This window comes from Corapipo altera, unplaced genomic scaffold (genome assembly GCF_003945725.1).
Source record: "Corapipo altera isolate COAL_440 unplaced genomic scaffold, ASM394572v1 47, whole genome shotgun sequence".
Classification (NCBI taxonomy): domain Eukaryota; kingdom Metazoa; phylum Chordata; class Aves; order Passeriformes; family Pipridae; genus Corapipo; species Corapipo altera.
Window position 1 is genome coordinate 2,996,872 of NW_020884897.1, and position 22,105 is coordinate 3,018,976.

At 38.2% G+C, this 22,105-nt stretch overlaps 1 protein-coding gene across 7 annotated transcripts in view; it reads left to right on the forward strand.

Annotated features, from left to right (window-relative positions):
- The window catches only part of CREM (cAMP responsive element modulator), a 31,077-nt gene extending 11,926 nt beyond the window's left edge, over positions 1 to 19,151 (forward strand). For 2 of the 7 annotated variants that reach the window (XM_027648394.1, XM_027648397.1), the window contains 5 exons: positions 608 to 699; positions 841 to 986; positions 6,826 to 6,969; positions 15,229 to 15,385; positions 17,065 to 19,151. In XM_027648394.1, the coding sequence (XP_027504195.1) occupies positions 608 to 699; positions 841 to 986; positions 6,826 to 6,969; positions 15,229 to 15,385; positions 17,065 to 17,209 (684 nt within the window). In that variant the 3' untranslated portion in view covers positions 17,210 to 19,151. Of the gene's footprint in view, positions 1 to 607; positions 700 to 840; positions 987 to 6,825; positions 6,970 to 10,665; positions 10,800 to 15,228; positions 15,386 to 17,064 lie in introns of those variants that run through there. The other 5 variants (XM_027648395.1, XM_027648398.1, XM_027648396.1 and 2 more) reach the window with 4 other exon arrangements.
- Positions 19,152 to 22,105: the final 2,954 nt, after the last annotated feature.

The window sequence follows — 22,105 nt, forward strand, 5'->3', positions numbered from 1 at the left end:
CTTGGGTAATTTTAAGAGAAGAAGATGATGTGATAATACTAATGCTAAAAGTCTGAGAAAATGAGACATTGTGGACTTGTCAGGTGTTTCTAAAACTCACACATTGCTAAGCAATGTCTTTGTATTTATGCATATGTGTTAGTAAGTGTAATAAATGCGTACATTTAAATAAAGTTATTTTCTAAATAGCTTTGTTGTGTGGAGAGACTTTTATATTGTATACTATTCTTTAAGGCACATTAGTGAAGTATATTGTGTTTTACATGTTTAACTTCACTTTAAAAGCTAATCAAACTGTATAATATTGTTATACTTAAAGAAGTCTATCTTCAATACTTTTTGTGTCAGTCACAAAAAAAGTAACCTGGATTACTCTGACTTTTTTCTTTTTCAAATGGAAGATGTCAACCAAGTGGCTATGTCTGTCTAACCTCATAATTTGTTCTTTGCTTTGGAAAAAAAAGTCTGAAATCTCATGATTGGTGATAAATAAGTGCATAAATTTCCTATATGCAAACATAGAAGGAATTTTTTAAAATAGTTTTTTTTCTCTGTTGCTATCTTTTTTTTAATGAAGTTATGAATTTCAGGAACTTTGCTATTACAGGTAGCATCGATTGCAGATGAAGCTGCAGTATCAGAAGTGATAATTGATTCCCAAAAACGTAGGGAAATACTTTCAAGAAGGCCTTCATACCGGTAAGGACTTTTTATTTTGGTTTTGCTGGTTTTAAAGGCAGCTTATATATTACAGCAAAACTGTCTGATAAAAGCCAGTTATTTAGTTTTCTTATGGATATGGATTTTCAAATACATAAAATTACTTACATTCTTTTTTAGAAAAATTTTGAATGAACTTTCATCAGATGCTCCTGCAGTAGCAAAGATTGAAGAAGAAGAGAAGTCAGAAGATGAAGGAACTCCTTCTGGTATTTCTGCCATGGCCATGCCAACCAGCCTGTATCATACTAACACAGGGCAATACCGTATGTTTGCACATGTACTATGTGATGTTGCACAACATACATAGCACAGATTTCTTTGTAAGAGTTTCAGAATAAAATAGGGATGTTGGATTTTGATGAAAAAGACTTTTTTGAATTGTAAGGTTGGAGTATGAAATTATTTGTTAACTTTCAATTTTTGTTCTTAAATGAACGATGTCTCCAGTTGTCATATATGAACACCTGAACTGCAGAACTAACCTAAATTGTGATTTCCAACATTTGATACTTCGTCCAAATGCAAGTTAAAAGTTAGATTCACAGTTCTGTTCTATAGATTTGGGTTTGGATATTTTTATTCCTGTACTTATGGTAAAAGTGTTGTTTAACTTGCTCTCTATGGCTTCTTTGGGCTTAATCAGATATTGTCTAAGGATTAACTTTATAATAACTCTTTTTCAATTATGTGTTTGAGAAAGCTTCACTCCTACTGTGAAGTAGGAAAAAACCCCTACAGGGTTTTTTCATGTCTTTTCATAAGTAGACACACTAAAGTACAGGTATTTTTCCTTTGATATAATGACAGGAAGATTGCATAAGAAGTGTTGTGGGTTTTTTTTCCTGAAACAAGAAAACAGAGGAAGTCTATTAAAACATTGCAATGGCATATAAAAGAGGATAGAATGGCTCTCCTATTGTATTCTAGTCACCCTTAGAGTTCTTCAGTTATTTTTAATTTATGCAACTAATTATTAACTCTGAGAAGGCAAAAATTGCCTATAATATTATTTATCCTTTCAGCACAAAAAGTAATTTTGCTTGTGCTCCTAGGGTGCTTTTCTTACCCTTTCTATAAGCTATAGACATAGATAAATGTTTACTGTGTGATGTCAAGCATCTGAAGTGTTCTTTTCTGTGGACTAATGGTCATGCAAAATTACAGTTACCTAGTACAGAATCTGGCAGGTATTTATGACCAAATTAAATGATTTTCTTAAATTTTTTAATATTATTTTTGGCTTTGCTTAGGTTTACTTTAAAAAATACATATATGTCTGCCATTTCAAGGCTTAAAAAGAAGTGCTAGACTATCAGTATGATCTAGGGAGCCTGAAAACCTTTAGGATTCTAAGAAATTTTAGAGTTTAGGTTTCTTAATCATAGTTTTCTCTAGGAAACCAGAGTTGTACTTTGACTGGCAATGTCTTGCAGCAGGTGATTCTTAGTAGGGTGTATTTTCATTTGAACACAGCCATAAACCATAGGGATAGGGAAGTGAATAACAAGATTGACAGTTTTTGCTTTCTTGTTCAATCAGAAATTTACTTGTGAAAATTAAGCAATAGAGAAGCAATACCAACAATGTGCTTGAACAACAGAATCCACAAAGATTTAACTAAATTTCATTTCTCTTAATTTAAACTTGCCTATAAGCTAAGCTTGGAAGATTTCTGGGTTTTTACTACTTTTTCTTTGACTGAGCTATAGTTGTAGCCTAAAACATGTGCTGTATATTTAAGGTTCTCATCATAATGAGGCATTGCTTCAGGATGCAATGTCAGCCTTCATGGACTCTCTTGTTTCTGGCTCCAAACCTTCATTTTGAGAGCTTTGTCTTCCTGGAAGTGGTTTCTCTGACCCAATTTATTTGTTTATTTATTTGATTTTTTTTTTTAAGTTCAGCTTTGTAAGTTAAACTATCACCCATCTTTTGCTTCAGTGAAGTCTGCATGTTCTAATTCTGTTTAGAAAAAATTGGTACCAGGTGGTAGCAAGGATAGTCATTGCCTTGTAGTAGAGCGTGTCCAAATTTGGAATTTACCAGGGAGCTTAACTGTTCACTTCTAGTCCTTACATGTATAAAGCACAGATCTGGAGCATTTCTGAGCTGTCCTGTTGGCTGCCTGTGATTCTCAGGAACTGCTGTTAGCTAGAACCAGGAACAGTGTGGGAATGCAGCAACCTGTGTGTTGATTTTTAAACTGGATGTTATGCAGGTCACCACACATATCTACTTTATCTTTACATCTCCGGTCAATAGCTCTTTACTGCTGCCTATCATTATTATGCCTGAGCACTCCTCTCTTCCTGGCCAGCATTGTTTGCACAGCCTGTCCTGTGCAGGCACCCAGCAGTTTATGCATTAAGCTTGTACAGTGTCCATGGCAATGAAGAACTGGTCTTACAGTGTCACTGTGGCCATCTGTGGTGTGCCCTGGTTGAAAAGAGATGTCATATGTTATTGCATTTGCTGGTTCTTTTTTCTCTACTGTTCTCTCTATTCCTGTATTCAGGAAAGGCAGTTTAGTTGAAAAGATCATTTTGACTGAATGTTGGTGTCTGGATGTCTGGGATAACTATTTTTGGAATAACTTGATAAGTAAATTTTTCTGGAAAACAAATGTATTTTTTTTTCTGTTAGCAACAGCGATGGCTGTTCTCCACTTTTTAGCAACCAAAATGGTATGTTGCCATGGTTTCCATATATCTTTTTCTTCAGAGCTTCTTGGCTTTGGCTTATGGAAGCAGACAAACTGACAGGCATGACCAGATAAAATGTCTTTGCCAGTTACCTCTATCAACATATGTGTTATCTTTCTGTCAGGGGAATGAGTGGTTTTGCACAAGGCACTGCCTCGTGTAGGAGCCTTGTAGCCTTGTTTGACTATGAACCTACTCCATTGGCTGTAGTTCTGTCATGTTGGTTATTTCATACTGAAAAAAAATAGTTTCTTCCTCACCTATGGTGGTGGTCTAATGTGCAGGAATTGTTTGTTCAGTTGGAGTGTGTGAATCAACGTCCCCACCTCCCTGCCTACTTGTGCATATCATGATGATCTGCCTGAAGAGAAGCAGGGGAAATGAAAATCATTAGTTCTTTTGCCATCTTTTTGGGTTGCTTGCTGTCTTAGGGCAGTGTTTTAACAATTGGAGAATTAGGAGGTCTTTTGGCAAAGACCAACTTTAGTTCCTTTTCCTGTTTTGAGAGGGAGGGAAAGATCTGATTTTTTTTTTTTTTTTTTCTGGTTTAGAGCAGTTTATTGTATTCAGAGAGTGGTATTAGTATTGTCTTCAGTCTTGGCTAGAAGGTACTACTTATACCCATCCACCTTCAGGGACTGTCCAGGAAAGTCCTGTGGTCTTGAGAGAAAGCCCAGTTTTCAGTAGAGCTCCAGCACAACCAAGTGTGTGCAGAGGTCGAGATCAGGACAGTGAATGGGGGGATGGGCAGTGTTTTGTTCTGGGAATATGGCAGGGATCAGTCCTGTAGGGGAGGCAATTACTAGAGTTAATTCACTCTTGTTTAGAAAGTCCTGGATTGTGATCTGAATGAATAATTGCAGTACAGATGTGACATAATTGTTTAACCAGAATCACTGTGAAGAGCTTTGAATCATTCTGTGCTGATGTTTTACTGCTCAGGAAGCCAAACTGACTGGGTTTTATGTGATATGGTTCTGTGATGGTGTAGACATACCATTTTTGGTGCTAACTCTTGAGAGGCAGAATTTGACTCTGTAAAACTTCTCTGGGAGGTAGAGTTGACAAATCCTGCTGCTCTTGTCCTGGACCTCTTGAAGAACAGAGAATACAATAATTTACTTCTCTTGCTTCTCTCTCTTTCACCCTACCCCAAATGGGGCACTTTCTGCTTTAGAGGCCAGACCAAAACAACATCTTGCTCTCTTCACCCTGCCACCCCCTCCCACTACTCCTTAATGCCTTACGGAGCCTGTGTGCAGTACATGTGAGGATGCTCCTACATTGCATGTTCCCCATTCCAAAGGCAGGACTGGAGGTCCATGCTGAACCCTGTTCCAGTATTACAGATAAGGCTCTGAACTTCATTCAGCATGAGAGGAATTCCACCTTTTGCCCTAAAGAAGCTAATTTAGCTGCTGGGATTTGGCAATCTCAGTGCTCTTTGAAGTGTTTATATCTGAAGTTGCACTTTCAAGGTACTCAATTCTTGTTAAAACAGAACATTTGAAATCAACCATCTCCAAAATTCACATAAATCCTGTATTCCGATAAGCAGAGCTCAACCTTCAAGAATGTAATCAAATACTGTGAATCTGACAGTGAATTCATAGGAGTTGGCAAGCCTGAATCTGACTTTAATCTGTACTTACATCTGACTTTTGTAGCATCTCAGATCACAAATACAATCATGTTTGTAGTTTAAATATCTTTTAGAGGAGGAAGGAATTTGTTACTACTTGGGAATTGAGTTCTCGGCTGAAAGTTTCAGGATTGTTTTAATTAGCATAAGAGACACGGATTTGGCTGGTGGACCACTTGGTGGATAAGGAATTCACTGGATGGTCACACTTTGACAAAGTAGAGAGGCGGACCCGTGCAAACCTCATGAAGTCCAACAAGGCCATGTGCAGGGTTCTGCATGTGGGTTGGGTCAATCCTAAATGTGGATACAGGCTGGGCAAAGAGTGGATTGAGAGCAGCTTTGCCACAAAGGACTTGGATATGCTGATGGCTGAAAAACTGGGTATGAGCCAGCCATGAGCACTTGTGGAAAACTGGGTATGAGCCAGCCATGAGCACTTGTGGCCCAGAAAGCCAATCCTATCCTGGGCTGCATCAAAAGCAGCATGGCCAGCAGGTCAAGAGAGGTGATTCTGCCCCTCTGCTCTGGTAAGACCCCACCTGGAGTATTGCATCCAGCTCTGGGGTACCCAGCACAAGACAGACGTGGTCCTGCTTGAGCAGATCCAGAGGAGGGCCATGGAGGTATCGGGAGCTGGAGGCCTTCCTTATAAAGGCAGCCTGAGAGAGCTAGAGTTGTTTAGCCCAGAGAAGAGAAGGCTCTAGGGAGACCTTGCAGTGGCCTTCCAGTACTTAAAGAGGGCCTACAGGAAAGATGGGGAGGGACTCTTTGTCAGGGAGGGTAGTGATAGAATGAGAGGGCAACAGTTTTAAACAGAGAGGGTAGATTTAGATTAGATACTAGGATAAAATCTTCACTGTGGGGATGGTGAGGCACTGGAACAGGTTGCTCAGCGAAGTTGTGGATGCCCCACCCCTGTAAGCGTTCAAGGCCAGCCGGGATGGGGCTCTGAGCAACCCAGTCTAGTGGAAGGTGCTCCTGCCCCTGGCAGGGGAGTTGGAACCAGATGATCTTGAAGGTCCCTTCTGACTCAAACCATTGTATGATATTTCTCTCTTTAAGAAAGGCAATACTAATTTCAAAAGGAATATACAGTTAATAATGTCTCTAGGGAGTTGCATTTTTTCTAAATATTTGATTATGGCAAGGAATACAATACGATTTTTTAATGAGGAAAGTATATTTGTATTTTTCATATTGCTGATTACATGGATGGAAAAATCCCACTGTTCTATTTCTCTTTTTATCTAAATGTTGGACTCTTTACAACTTTGTACAACTTGGATAAATGTTGTTAGGCTAAACTTTGTCTTGCAGTAAGGAAAGGATTGTGAGTGTCAGAAGACTTTCTCTTTCTTTGCCTAGATGTCCTGGGTTTTGTTTTGTGGGAGGCAGTAAACATAGCTTTTAAAATAACTTTTACATTTGTGTTTAGAACAACGATTCTATATGTCTAGGAGCTACTATTTTTAAAAATTATATTAACACTATTCGAGGAGAGTTCATATTTCTGGAAATAGGTAAAATATGTCGAACATGGCTTTTTATCTGTTATACATATGGCATGTACTACAAAGCAGGCTTTATATTTGTGGGAATCAGTATTAACATTAAGTTTTATTGTACATGTGATCTTTAAGCAAGGAGAGGACCAGGAGTCCTATCAGACAATGTTTATTTCAAAAAGGGAATTTTGCTTTTTGGCATATGTTATCTCTTCCTATTGCCTAACTTACCTTTTTCTTTTCTGTTTAGTTACTATATCTCAAGGTGGTACAATCCAGACAGTGACAAATTCAGGAGCTCCTCAGCCAGGTGCTACCATTGTGCAATATGCAGGACAGTCATCTGATGGCACACAACAGTTTTTTGTTCCTGGAAGCCAAGTCGTTGTTCAAGGTATGTTTTATTAGTCCAATGCATTATAATTTTTTCCATATTAAACAATTTTTCTTAAAAGGTTTTTTACTGTGTTGACATTATTGCACTATTAAATACAATACTTATGGATAGCGAGATGAAAGATAGTCTTAGGAGGGGACTCAGGTTCTGTGCTCAGCAAGGCAGCGACTACTTTTGATTAAAAGAAGGAAATAACAATATAAAATCACTTTCTGCTTAGAATTCTCTTGTCCAGATTTTTGAGACATATATTTAATTGGAGTATAGTTGCTGTTACAGATTGAAGTGAGAGCAGTTAATCTTATTAAAACACAAATTCTGAAGTTCTTTGGATATGTTTAGTGCAGAATTTTCTTGCAATTTATGACTCTTGTCATTATTAGAGTGCAGATCCTTAACTGAAGCTACTTTTCTCACAGAAGAGCACTTTGAAGATCCTATAAAATGCACACGTGAACTGAACTGTGAATAATGAATTTTTGAGACTTACTGTATTTTGTGCATGATGTTTTTCCTTCCACTGTTCTCAGCCTTTTGGTAATGCTGAGGGAACAGGAGAACCAAAGGTGTCTTGGATTTTTATCATTATCAGGGAAATTGGGTAATGCTGATGAAAACCTTTGAAAAGGGGGAAGAGATTTCTCTGTTGAGTCACTAAATTAGTAGCTGTGGAGGATATAGGGGATTTTAAAAAAATTTTATTTTATTGACACACAGAAGTAGGAAGGGAGGGCTGTATGAATGCTCTCATAAGCCAAAACAGCTATCTGAAATAAAGTATGAGAAGAGCTAGAAAGGTGTTAAATATGTATTCATGGAGTGGATGAAAGTTATCAGATAAGTGTAGGCACAAATATCTGAGGTAGTTGGTGAAGTCCAGGTTCAGTTGCTTTATTTTACCTACTGTAGATGTTTGAAATAAGTTCTATCTTTAGGTGGCTGTTTCTCTTCCTTTGCTGTAAAGGTAGCCAAGAGTGTTAATAACAATAATAGCTTGTAGATATTTGAATTTGTTGAGACAATGCAAAATAGCAGTATGAAATTTGAGTTCTTCCATTGCCTCTGGTTAGTTCTTTGCTGTAATACATTTTAGTCCCAAGACTTCTCAGAAGCATTTCAGGAAAGTTTTAAAGCTATAATATTGAAAAACCCTCAGTCAAATGTTAGTTTTTATTGTGCAGAGAGTACTGTTATAACATCCCTAAATGTTATTATGAATACATTCTTAGCAAAGCTTTAAGACAAATTTGGCTGTCCCACAACCAGATTTCTCACTCTGACAGTACCTGTTTTCGGAGTATCTTCTATCCATGTGCCTACACATCCCTTAAATCAGGGGCTTCTCCATCTCTCCAGGTTGACCGTAGTGTTTTATAGGTATTGCTTTGATTCTTCAGAGCTTTGGGGTCAGGGCAGAGAGAGTAACTCCTCACCTGTTTCCAAAAACTTCCCAAGTCTGTGAAGAGACACAGAATTTAAGGATTCTATCTGGCAGCATTTCAGTCCTTGGGAATTTCGTTTGACCAACCTTCCTTTACAGACTCTGGGTTACAGAGTAGTCCTTTGACGGGGCTGCTCAGTCCCAGTGATGGGAATAGCTGGAATAGCTCATGAAGTGTCTTGCCTGGGATGGAAACATTCAAAATGGATTGAGAGACAGTTACTGAATACCTGCCATATCGTGTTTCTGGAAGCTTTTAGATACCTTTAATGACATTGATTTGTTCTCTGTCTATGGTCAGAGAAGTTGACTTCCTGGAATTCTCTGTTCCTTTAGCTCAAAGTCCAGTGCTTTAGTGAGGCTCGCTGCTGTTGACACAGAAGAAAAGTGCTACATATATATACAGTGAAAAGTACAAACCAAACAATAAGTGAGCATGACCTTGAATATGACGAGAAGATAAAAGGCTTGAAGTTACTATACATGCTATTGATACTGGAAAATATTAAAATAATAAATCTTTAGTTAAAAAAGGGTATATAAAAAGAGTGTGAAAGCACCTGAGGATGTTAACAGTGATGCAGCTGTATATAGTCAACAAACCTGAGTTATTCAGGGTGGAGTGAGACAATGGAATTAGGCGAATATACAGGTGTCTGAAATGTCCTTAGTACAGGTCATCTTGCCTATGCTAGAAAGTCTGTAAGAATATAGTTATGAATATTTGTCATTTATGTACACTTTGTAGTTGAATGGTCACCTTATATTGTGATAGCACAGATTATAATAGGAAAGAACATTCTGCTTAGTATCTTCCCACTTATACGTATGGTAATAATTTATAATTATTATGGATAGGTGGCACATACATTTTTTTGTAATAATCATAGAAGTAAAGGAATAAAAAATATAACAAATATCAGTCTCAGGGCAGAAAAGATCTGTTTCAGAATCTTTCAGATAACATATTTATTGATATTTCTTTCTAAAGTATTCGTTGATGTGTCTCATGTAATAATGGGTTACGTAAACCCTGTACTTGATATTTTCTGATAACCTGTGGTGGGAAAAAATATTAGGAGAAAAGTGCCAAAGGTGTTGATCCAACTGAGTGACGCTGCTTTTGCTCCAAGTTTACATTTGTAGGCAAAATAAGAGGCAGATCTAATGTCTGGACAGTTTCTTAATACAGGTTAAGGGGTTTTTTGCTAGCTGAAGAAGAAGAAAGTGTTTGATTATTAGTGAAAAATGAGCATAGAAAAGTTGTATAAAAATCATTCTGTTGGGATCTATGTGTATTTCCATTATATGCTCAGTGATATTTGAGATCTGTGGCTTGAATTTCTTGTGTGCTTCAGTTTTGATCTTCTGTTCATATGATCCTAAAGTGGTCCTGTAATCACAGAATGTTCCTTTTTTACATTGATGCTTCCACTGTTGCCATCCAGCTTAGTTTCACAGTTGATGAATTACCAGTCTGAATTTGTTTATTATAGACAAGGACCTTAGAAATTTGCTATGCCCTACATGCAGACCAGTTGGTCTGAAACTTATTTAAATTGATATAAGTAAGGAGGAACTCTGTTAGAGCTGATTTTTTTTTTAATTTATTTTTTAAAATTAAGTCAACCAGATCTCTTGGACGTATTTTGAAAAGGCAGGGAAGGAGGAATAGATAGCCCTACCCAGAGTTATTGTTCTGCCTGAAATCACTAGCATTAGGTTGACTTACTTTGTTGGAGCATTGTTTAATCTTTCTGAAGCTTTTAACTGAAATGAAATGAGTGGGTTATTGGTAGCCTCACAAAGAAAGGAGCTCTAGCCTTTCATTTACCTATTTGCTACAGCTTATTAGCTTTCCTGTCTCGCATGTCTGACCAACAGAGTTCTCTGCCTTTTAGTGGAACTACTCCAATCAAAACAGTTGCATGTCTGTTTAAAATTTCCTTATTTTCTATCCAGTCATAGCTTTATCATTTCAATTCATTCACGAGTGCTAGAGCCACATTTTAATTTCTGTCAGACAGTGCTGTGAATTTTCAGGCTGTACTTTACAGCCAGTGTCGTGGTGAGTGCTTTCTGTAGCTTTATGAATAATTCAGGGAAAAAGAACAAAGCTAGGAATATAAAAATATGGAAGAGGAAAAAAAACAAAACAAGTTTACTGGAAAAGGAATTCTTTGGGCTGCAGTTTCAGTGAGCTGTTCCAGTGAGAGAGCATATTAATGACAGTGGTAAGCAAGTGAGGTCACTGTGATGTCAGTGCTCTTGCTTGTAATCCTGCACATGCTTGCTAGTTTGGAACAGTTCATGCTGGGCTCTGGTAGAGGAGCGGGAGAATTGTGTGTGCAGGAGCTGATCATGGCTGTAACAGGAGATGAAACAGGTAAAAATTTTGTTCACCTTTTACATGGTATTTTTCTATGTCTAAGCAGATTTAGTTAGTATTTGTGACATTTTCTTTTGAACTTGTTGCTGTAACTCTTTCATCTCTCAAAACTCATACAAATGGCTTCTATCTAGTTAGTGTAGGACTTCAGGGCAATTTTAATAATTTCAAGTGGGAAAAAAAAAAACCCACCAAAAAATCACTGTTAGTGCATGAGTTCTTGCAGAGATTAGTTCAGATAAATAATCTTTACTACTCGATGCAGAATTTTGCTGAAAAAAAGCCACCGGTCTTCTTTTGCATTTTTCTTTATTGTAGAGATAGTCATATATGCTACTATGTTTATAGTTGCTTCTTGTTTTGTAAAAATGACGCTGCCTTTTTTTTTTTTTTCTGTTTAGCAATAAACAGTACAGATTTGATAGCTATGGGCTTAAGCCTAGCTGTAAAGAAAAGGTGTGCATTGTTTCAGCAGTGTAAATAAACCTTGTGCTCTCATCATTAAAAAAATACCGAATGTAAATAAATTTGAGAGCAATAATTCTAAGTGTTGTAACGCCTGCTTGTTTTCTCCTCCACTGTTAAAATGGTCTGTTCCTCAGCTAATTGAGTTCAAAAGGCTGACGTCATTAGATTTCCTGGAATCGTGTTGCAGTAGGGAGCTGGAAAAGTTAAACTCCAAACAAGATACACATTGACGTCAGCTCCAAGTCATGCTGCGATTTAGTCAGTTCCTTTCTGCTTCGTCAATTGCCTCCGGCAGCTCGGCAGCTTTAACCCCTTCGCGGCCGGCACAGGCTCCTACGTGCTGCTGCTCGGGGCTGGCGCACATTGTTTGATTAACCCGAAGATAAGTATCTTCTCCGAGTCGGTGTTTTTAATGCTCAAAGGGGTAATGATTCATGCCCTGTGTAGCCAGTTTAGTGGTGAAGTTAAAACCCCTTTGATAATCAAGTCTCCCACCATTATGACTCACAGAAGGGGAGACTAGACATAAAAATACATCAGGCTTTTTTTCTCCTGGATAGTCACTGAAAGAACTCGAGTGTGGGGATGGTCTCTAATGTTCAGCAAGCTACTTTTTCCAAGGTAGTGTTGCTTTTTAAATTTTTTTTTTTAATTGTCAGAGCTTAATTTATGAAGTTTGTTGTGCTCTTCTGGATGTGGTCTGGGTTTTTTTTGTAGTTGTTTTTTGTCTGTTTCTCTTCCTGGTAATAATTTTTCTTTTTGTAAGTCTCTACTGAAAGCTTCAGGTTTTCAGTGACTTTTTATTCCCTTGCAGTTTTAAGGAGTTGAAAAAAAACCCAACAAACTTGACCTGGGGCAGTGTGTTAGGGAACTGTGCCAGCTGAAGGTTTGTTGCTTTGTTAATAGCCTCGGTCCTACCTCTGGTGCCTTAGGAATTACTTTAAACCTTTGTGAAGTTTATTAGAAATGGCCGCAGAGGTTTGTCAGCCTGGATTAAGGTGTGTGGGATATTTGTCTCGGATGCCAAAATGTGTGCTTCTCTGTCATATAGACACATTACTACATTTAAAATACCCTTGGTAAAATAGTTTATTCCCCCTCCTTGAAGCCCATTTCACCTTTCCCAAGGTATTTTTCTGGGGAACGCAGTGGCACTAACATTTTGAGATACTATACAAAACACTTTGCAGTCTTTGAAAGTACTGATTTGCAGTGATTTATCATAAAGCACATATTACTGCTCAGCTAAAAGATGTTCTGTCAATGCTATGCTTTTTTCTTTTTTTAAAAGACAGTGATGTCTGGGTTTGCAAGGTCTGTACCACCAGAATGGTTATTTATCTGTGTTATCATGCTGGCAGGTTTATAAGTGAGACAACTGTTAGGCAGGGACAGCCACTACCGGGACCTGTTGTTACTTACAGTGGTGTTTGCTGATCCCGGCTGAGATAGGGAATCACTTTTGTTAAGCCTTGCTGCACGTACTGATCACACTGAGTCCTCTTCACAACAGCAGCAGTAAGCCCTGTTCACTGCCATCTGAGTGCAAATCAAACAAAGACAACAAAGCAGTTGGTCTTGCCAGGCTGAGGTGACCTGGGTTGTGGGGCTTTCCCCATGACTTGATCGACAGAATGGCTTGCTTGGATTTCTAATTCATTATAGCTAATGCAAACTAAGACAACATCTCTTTTATGCCTAGTGATGAGGTAGAAAAAAGGTAGTTCTTAACATAGAGTCTATAAAATGTATGTAATGTGGCCAGCATAAAGGTGAGCCTGAAGAGTTGCTAACATTCCATTTTTATAAATAGTGAGCTGAAGTATCGTTCCATTGACGTGACTGTGGAGAACTTAAAGAAAGGCTTCAGTAATTCCCCTGTAGATGTACAAGACAACCAAGCCCTGTGTTCGTGGCGGCTGCCTGTCAGTGCTCACAGGGCTGTTCTGAGCTGATTTCTCCCTCCCTCCCTCCCTCCCTTCATCCCTCCATCCCCCGGGGATTATCCAGGTCAGTTCACTGGTCCAGTTCATCTTGTAATTCCACAAACACTTTTACCCGAAGGATGGAGAGCTGGGGGAGGTGCAGGGGGTTTAAGCTGATAATGATTTTAGGACATGGCTGTGGAATTGTAGTCTAAACGCAACTTCATTCTGGTTTTTTTATTTAATTAACGAAGCACCTGCACTAATATAATAATAATAGTATCTTTTATTAAGTTTAGTTCTTCCCCCTGTAGTTGATGTTTCTTTATTTCTGTACCTGTCAGCTTCCCCAAAATATTTGTGTCTACATTTTATTTTTCCAAGTTGTCCTAGTTTCAGCTGGGATAGAGTTAATTTTCTTCCTGGTAGCTGGTACTGTGCTGTGTTTTTATTTAGGATGAGAACAAGTTGAGAGCACACCGATGTTTTAGTTGTTGCTGAGTAGTGCTTGCGCTAAGTTAAAGACTTTCCAGCTTCCCATGCTCTGCCAGCGAGTAGGCTGGGGGTGCACAAGAAGCTGGGAGAGATCACAACCAGGACAGATGACCCCAACTAGCCAAAGGGATATTCCATACCATAAGGCATCATGCTCAGCACATAAAGTGTAGGAAAAGCTGGCCAGGGACTGCTGCTTGGCAACAGTCAGGGCATCGGTGGGTGGTGAGCAATTGCTTTTCATTTGCATCACTTGTTTTTCTTGGGTTTTATTTCTCTTTCTTTTAGTTATTCTCCTTTCTTTACATTTATTATTATTTTATTTCCATTATTAAATTGTTCTCATCTCAACTATGAGTTTTGTTACCCCATCCCATCAGAGGGGAGGTGGTGGGTGGGGTGAGTGAGTGGTTGTGTGGTGCTTAGTTGCAGGCTGGGGTTAAACCATGACACACAAGTTTTTCCATTATTTGAATATTGCTTTGAAGAATTAAAGTATAAATTAAGTGTAACATAATAGCCTCTGAAATGTCATCTTTTATGTTCCACTGTTTTAATGAGAAAATTTGAAGTTCTGTTCTGTAATAATATAAAATATTTACAAAGAGGAACAGATAAGTACTTGCTTAGAATTTGAAGAGGGATACATTTTTTGTTTGATTCTTTATTCTACGTCAGGCAAGTCACAAGTGCTTAGGACTTTCACAGTGTTTTAAAGTTGAGGTACATCGAGTAGGAACAAAGTACCTCAGAAATACAGAAATGAAGTGAGGCTATCAGAAAGGTATCAGTTTCAAGTAACATGTTAGATCAGCATTTAGCTTGGGGAGAGCTCAAAACTGGTAGGCTCAGGAGATGAATCTGAACTTTTGCCCTCTGACTTACTGTACAGCTGCACCCCTTCCTGTGCAACCACTGCCACCTCCTCTTGCTAATGCCACAGCATCCTATCAGTGGTCATCACGCTCCTGTCCTCATGAGCAGCTGTCTGTTCCTGTTCATTTTAGCAACAGCAGCTCTCACTGATTTTCCAAGGGTTGCCAAACTGCTGTTGTAAGAGAAGGAGGGAATGTAAGGCTGGTACTGTGACTATCAGAAGGAAGGAGGAGAAAGTTGTCTACTGAAGCAGGGTGATTCCTGAAATCTGTTAGAGAACAGGGTAGCATATAAACCTCAGTGGCTGCAACAGCAGAGCCATCTTTTTGTGGGATTGTGCAAACAGGAAATAAGTGTGGATGCTTAAACTGTTTCTCAAAGAGCTTTCCCCATGTTGTCTGAAGAGAGCCATGTGGAAACTTTCACAGGCTTCAATCTGGCTGGCTAGTGGGGCCACATGCTAGAGCAATTTAAATATTTTACAGTGTGGAAATAAGCATTATTAAGGTAAAAAATATATTTGTGACATTACAGACCTGTGAAATATTCTATGGATCAGGGATCCCAGGTAACTCATTGGCAGAAATCTGTTATTTTCAGAGAGAAAACATATGCATAGTTATTTTTTGCCATAAAGTTTAAAATATGTTTCTTTTATACAGCTGCCACTGGAGACATGCCAGCTTACCAGATTCGAACTCCCACTACCACCTTACCTCAGGGAGTGGTCATGGCAGCCTCACCAGGGACTTTGCATAGTCCTCAGCAAATGGCAGAAGAGGCAACACGCAAGAGAGAGCTGAGACTTTTGAAAAATAGGTAAGACTATACAACAATTCATAATCAGGTTCAAAAAAACTCCCAAAACCTTCTAATGAAATTTTCTTCTTAAGATCATGAGCACTGTTTGTAATTGATGAAGGGAAGGCAGAAAATTCTTTGTCAGTCATCCCACGTCCTTATAGCATAGAGTATTGGCTGTTGACTCTGGAAAGCTAGAGTTGACTGTATCCCCATGGATTTTTAGTTTAAAAATAGTATGGTAAGGCAGAAATAAGTATCAGATAATTTTTGTGATGATCTGGAGTTGTGCTTTTTGTTGAATTTTAATTCCCCTCCTCCCTACTTCTGACAGTAAAGTGAACAGGATGGACTTTTTCATTTTGAAACATCCCAGCAAAGAATTGGTTAGGAAAATATCTGAGGACCTCATTAGCAGCTGTCCATTAATGATGCTATGAAGAGGACTTATTCTAGGATGGAATGATAATTATAGACTTTCCTAAATACTTGACTACTGGGATAAGTTACTTTGCAGTGCCCCTGTCATTTCATGAGGCATATTGTGTGAGGTGGCTGTATATTTTTTAATTAGTTGGCATGGACTTGACTGAATGTTGTAAATATCAGTCTTTCTCTGTGCATTCTTCTTTCTGTTCTTAAGGGAGTCTGTCTTTTTTTTAAATGTGTAGCCATCTCTATCATTGGCAGATTAGTAGAAGAAATATTCTGCTGTGCAGATCTCTAATACACTGACTAACCGCTTGCCTTATGATTGAATTAATGGTATTGCTTTGCTCTCATGCCTGTCCTTTATTTTAAATTACTCATGAGAATCACTGCATTGCTGTGCTTCCTTTTGTTTCTCCTCTCTTCAGTTTTAAAACTAGTGCCTATGCTATAGCTCATAACTTGCTGAAACGTTACTCTCATGGTTTGACAGTTTATCATGTTCCAAGGTGGTAAAGGAGTGAACTCCCAGTACTTCTAATATTTCTTCTGGAATTGAATGCTTGTTTAGTCACATGCTCTGAAAACACTATTTAAAGTGTTTAGCTTCAATGTAACAGACTTCTGAGCAGAACTATGAGAATGGCTTCAAGTTATCATACGCCACCAACAAAAAATACAGACCCATGTGAATGTGCTCAGATGGCCAGTTCTAAAATGCTAATTGATTGTATTTGTTAAGGCTAAAATTTTACTGAACGTTCTTACCTTAAGGTAAAAACTTAGAGCACTTAGTAAGCTTGGCATCTAGCTTTTTATCTGAAGAGAGTAGTGTTATGCTTGTGTTTTCTGAAAGTAAATTCTTTGGGTTTGGTTTTAAGATTTTGATGGCGGAAGACAATGCTCCCGATAAACACACAAAATGGAATGTGACTGGAAGAAGAAATGCTGCTTTCCATCCTAATGTTTAGTACAATTCAAGTCAATACATTATCATTTACTCACTATTTTTCTCAGTTCTTCTGTGTATTAGTTCCATCTTCGGATTTGGTGATGCTGAATTAGTTTCAAGTTCTAGTTGTTTTGAATTGTATTTTAACTATGTTATTGCTTTTGGCTGTTACCTTATGTTCTGTTTGTGCAATCCAGCAGTTGGTGGTTGTTGTTGTTGTTATTGTGGAACCACAGGGATTGCAGGTAATTGCATTTATCCAGTCTTTGCCATATTGTGGCTGTTCCTGTAGTCATTTGCCTTGTATTGGTTCCAGGGAAGCTGCCAGAGAATGTCGCAGAAAGAAGAAAGAATATGTCAAATGTCTTGAAAATCGTGTGGCTGTGCTTGAAAACCAAAACAAGACTCTCATTGAGGAACTCAAGGCCCTCAAAGATCTTTATTGTCATAAAGCAGAATAACTGTCTTTCATTTGGACCTCGTTTATTATGAACTTTAATCAAGGCATGAGAGGAAGCAATTCTACAGATTGCCATATGAACTTGAGAAAGAGACACTTGAGGCCCTTGTGGAACCCAGTTTTGCTTAGTGTTGTCAGACTGATTTGGGAGATATTCCAAAATTTGGAATTCTGTCATAGTCTCCATACTCTGCTGAGCTTTCTAATGGCATGCAAATGGCTTTTTTGTTTGCACTTTTTACTTCTGCTTTTTGCAGGGAAGCTGCTAAAGAATGTCGACGTCGGAAGAAAGAATACATAAAATGTCTGGAGAGTCGTGTTGCAGTGCTAGAAGTTCAGAACAAGAAACTTATACAGGAGCTTGAAACCCTAAAAGACATTTGCTCTTCCAAAACAGATTAGTAAAAATATTTATTATACTGTGAACTAAGATATGTCCAGTTGCTTTATAAGACAATACATAGCCAATGTGAATTATGGCTTCCTCTTTGTGTCATTTATATTATATTCCAACTCCTAACATTCCGGAATGCTTTCCTGCTTTTTGTCAATTCATAGCTCTAATTTCAGGTTTTTCATGCTCCTCCCTTCCGTCTCCCAAGGAGCCAAATGTTAAAAAATATAACAGAGTAAAAAAGCGCATAATTTCTAAGAGCTGTTTCTTTGCCATATATTTACATACTACTTTTTACATGTTACTGAGTGTCCTGCACATAGAAAATATTTTACAATTGTTTTAGATGAATTATAAAGATGATGCATCCAGTAATATGAGAAAATCAAACCACCCAAGGTATCTCAGGAAAGAGTTTATAAAAGAATGTTATGATTATATGTATGTATACTAGCATACTAGTCTACAGATGATTTTATGGCATATTTTTATATTAGTTGCTTTGTGGAAAAAAAGTATTGTATTGCTGTCACTGAGTGCCATGGTTAAAGATAGTTTTTAATAGAACCATGTTGTTTAACCTGTGTAGTGTCTGATTTCCTTTAAACACCTGGTTGAGCTGCTTTAAAAGCCATGAGTATCTGGAAGAGGACAAAGGAAAAAACCACACCTAAGCTCATGACATGATGCTAAACATATTGTAAATACTTGTAAGAAGCTCTCTGTTATATGGCTGCTATCTAAATTTTCTGTAGTCTGCAGAATATTTGATTTATTAGAGGTCTGTATATCAAAATTTAAATTTGCATCCTGAATACTTCACATTCTTGATTCTGTACACCTGTGGACAGTTGCCTATAGTGAAGACTGATGGTGCAGTTTTTTCACAGTTTCAGCAAACTACTGAGTGATGATAAAGGTGTCCTAAAGAAGGAAACTTTCCAATAAACAGTAACTATTTGCTGATTCACTGGGTTTTGAAATAGCCCATAGGTGAGAGCTGAAGATCTTTAAAATAAACCCATGTTTAAAGTAGATTACAACTCTTGTAAATACAGAATGTGCCACTTTCCATTGTGCTTTGAAAGAAAATAGTGCTTATGCAAAGTAGCTTCTGGGTATTTCTTTAATTCAGGAGTGATCTAATTGTTTGTTGGCCACTACAGTCTGCGAGGAGAGTATTTGGGAGCTTTGCTGGAACTAATAGCACCATTGCCTTACTGATGTGGTAGGAAGAAAGGCTTGGTTCCTACTTAATTGGCTTTACTGAGGAGAGTGTGTGTGTGTGGAGGGGAGGAGGGATGGAATCATACTGAAGTCATTGAGACTTCTTAATTTAATTTAAACTGAATTTGCATTTAACCCACTTCACTCTGACCCTGTTGGGATGGGTTGGTTCATGTATATCTTTTTTTCTTGTTTCCCAAATTACTTGAAATACACAGGATAACTTTCTCGAATCTTTTGAAAGTCCTATTAGGTACGTAAGTGAGACTGTTTGTAAGAAGAAGTCTTCTCTCTCACTTCTCGCCAGCCACATCAGTTGATTAAAGAGGAAACAAGCTGCCTTTTGGCCCTTAGGGCTCTGCTGCAGGTCTAGAACCAAAGTAAAGTAAACTTTGAAATATCTGCTTCACTGGAACACTTCCAGGTATGGGATATCCACAGCTTTGCTGGGCAACCTGTTCAGTGCCTCACCACCCTCTGAGTAAAGAATTTATTCCCGACATCTGATGTGAATCTCTCCTCTTCGGTTTAAAAATCGTCCACCTTTGTCCTATCATTGTCTTCCTGTGGAAATAGTTGCTTTTCTTCTTTTATATACGCCCTCTTTAAGTACTAAGGCCCCAGTGAGGTCTTCCTGGAGCCTTCTTTTCTCCAGGATGAAGAAACCTGGCTATCTCAGCATATTTTCATAGAGGAGATTCTCCAGCCATGTGATTATGTTCATGGCTCCCCTCCAGACCTGCTCTAACAGGTCCATGCCTTTCTAGTGCTGAGGACCCCAGATCTGGATGTAGGATCTCACAAAGGCAGAGGAGAGGGGCAAAATCTTCTCCCTCCTTGCTGCCCATGCTGTTTATGATGCATCCCAGGATGGAGCTGGCCTTCTGTGCAGCCATTGCACAGCACATTGTTGAGTCATGACCAAATGTTCATTCATGTCCTTCTCTGCAGCACCTCACACTTGGACTTGTTGAACATCATGAGGTTGTCATGGGCCTACTTCTCAAGCTTGTCCAGGCTCCCTGGATGACAGCCCATCCTTCAGTTGTGTCAACTGCACTGCTCAGCTTCGTGTCACCCGCAACTGTGCCGAGGGAGCACTTGATCTCATTCTTTATGTCATTGATAAAGATACTAAAGAGCACTGGTCCCAAGGCAGAATCCTGGGGGACACCACTTGTCACAGGCCTTGACCTGGGCATAGAGCCATTGACCACAACTGTCTGGCTGCATCCATCCAGCCAGCCAATTCCTTATGCACAGAGTAGTCTGCCCTATTTTTAAAACATTTGATTAATGTTTATTTTTTATTTAAATGATTACTTGTTGGAGGGGGTGTTTTGTTAATAATGGAAGCTAAATGCAAATGCTTCTGGCGTATGGTCGTTCTGGAAAATTCCATTTGATCTGTTTATCTGCACCAGGGAGAAATATCCTATTTCAGAGAACCGCCTGCAGAAAAGCTGGCTCATTTAGGCTATGACTAGGAAAAAAGGAAAAGTTTTTATGATGCATTATTCTTTCATTCTCAGTAATTTAGTTTGGTATAACAATTTTGAAAGAATTAGCAACACACATTTCTGTATTTTAAAGTAAGAATGAGCAAATTTATTGTTGAATAAGAACATTTTAAATCTGCAGTTGGTAAAAGGAGAACCAAGATGTGATGAAGGAAATAACTTATGTCAAAATGGGCAAAGGCAGTTGTGCCCTAATGCCAAGAATCCGCTGTCAGATTACTACTTAAAGGAATAAACCCTGAAAAGTTCTGAATTGGATTGAGAGATGTACACAGAAAACTTTGAGATACTTACTTGAGATTAAATAAAGATTTGAAGGAAAAGTCTGTATACCACTGGAGTTTGTCAGAGAAATAATACCAAAAAACTTAGGTTCCAAAATACTTCAGTGAAATGGGAATGCTGTAGTTGTGGATCTCTGTTCAAGAGGTGTGTCAGAGGATTAAAGCAATAGATGGGATATATGCTAGGATATACAAATTAGTTTAGATTGCAAAGGAAAATATATTAAGTTTTCATTGAGTTTATTTTTTCTCTTAAAATTTAACCCTCTCATGTTTTAGATCAGTTGTGGGACTCAGTTTGTTCTACATCAGTGTCCTGAATGTTCCTGAATGTGTGCCAGTACTGGAGTCCACAGTAGGTGCACACGTGCTATGAAGAGGAAGAGAATTTTTCTTTTGACTTACTGTTCATCAAGCTTGCATTTATGCATAAAGTCCTGTGCTTGCTAGTTTTCCTTTCAAAGGGCAGAATAAGTGGAAATGGTTGGAACTAATTCATTGTTACTTCTTACTCTTCATGGAAGAAATCTGAAAATTGAAACTTAACTGGGGTCTGAATTCAATTGAACTAGGCTTTAGGTTCAGTATTCTTTCCAAAGAACTTCCTGACCACAATATCAAAACCTGCCTTCTGTTTTGTAGAGTGTGTGTTGTTAGTTTTAATGCCTTTTACCACAATTTGATACTTTTTCCACATTCTTAGCAACCTCTGGGAGTAGAAACAGTAACTGAAGAGATGTTCCCTCTTAATTGTCCTACCTGACAGTTGTGTCACCCTGTCACTTGACAAGACTGGAAAGTACCTATTTCCCTAATAAAAATATAGCTCTGAGCTTTGGAATTTCCAAAGGAACCTGATTCCAGTTCAGATTTGTGAAACAGAATGCTTGATGTGGTGCAGGAAAAAGACCTTTTTAACACATTCTTAATAAAGAAACATTAAATGAATCCAAGCTGGTTTATTACAAGAGAATTTGAGCAGTGCCCAAGCTTGGATTTGTCAGAATCAGGAATTTGTTGTCTTCATTGTCAGAAAAAAAAAGGCCAAAATAACTATGTTTTTTATTTCTGTAAGAAAACTGCATTCCTGGGGTACGAAACTCTTTTCCTGAAACCACACAACTGTTTGCAAATTTCTTTATGACTGATAGCTAGAGGATTGGCCTTTACAGGAAGTTGTACTCAAGACTACATGGATTTTTAATTTTTTTTTATTTCAAATAGATTTTCATGTAGCTTAGCGAGAATAGTCTCTTGAAAAATGTCTTCAATCTTCTAGAGTTGCGGGTGATGAGGAATGTAATAGTCAGCTTCCTCTTAAGGTACAGCTTTGAGTCATAGCTGTTTCTTAAGCAGACTTGCAAAGAGAAATCTCTGGACTATCCAGGCAGATCTCTCTTGACTCCCTAAAACAGCCTCAGCTGTTGTGACTTGGGAAAAAGGGATTAAAATAAGCATATTGTGTGAATAGG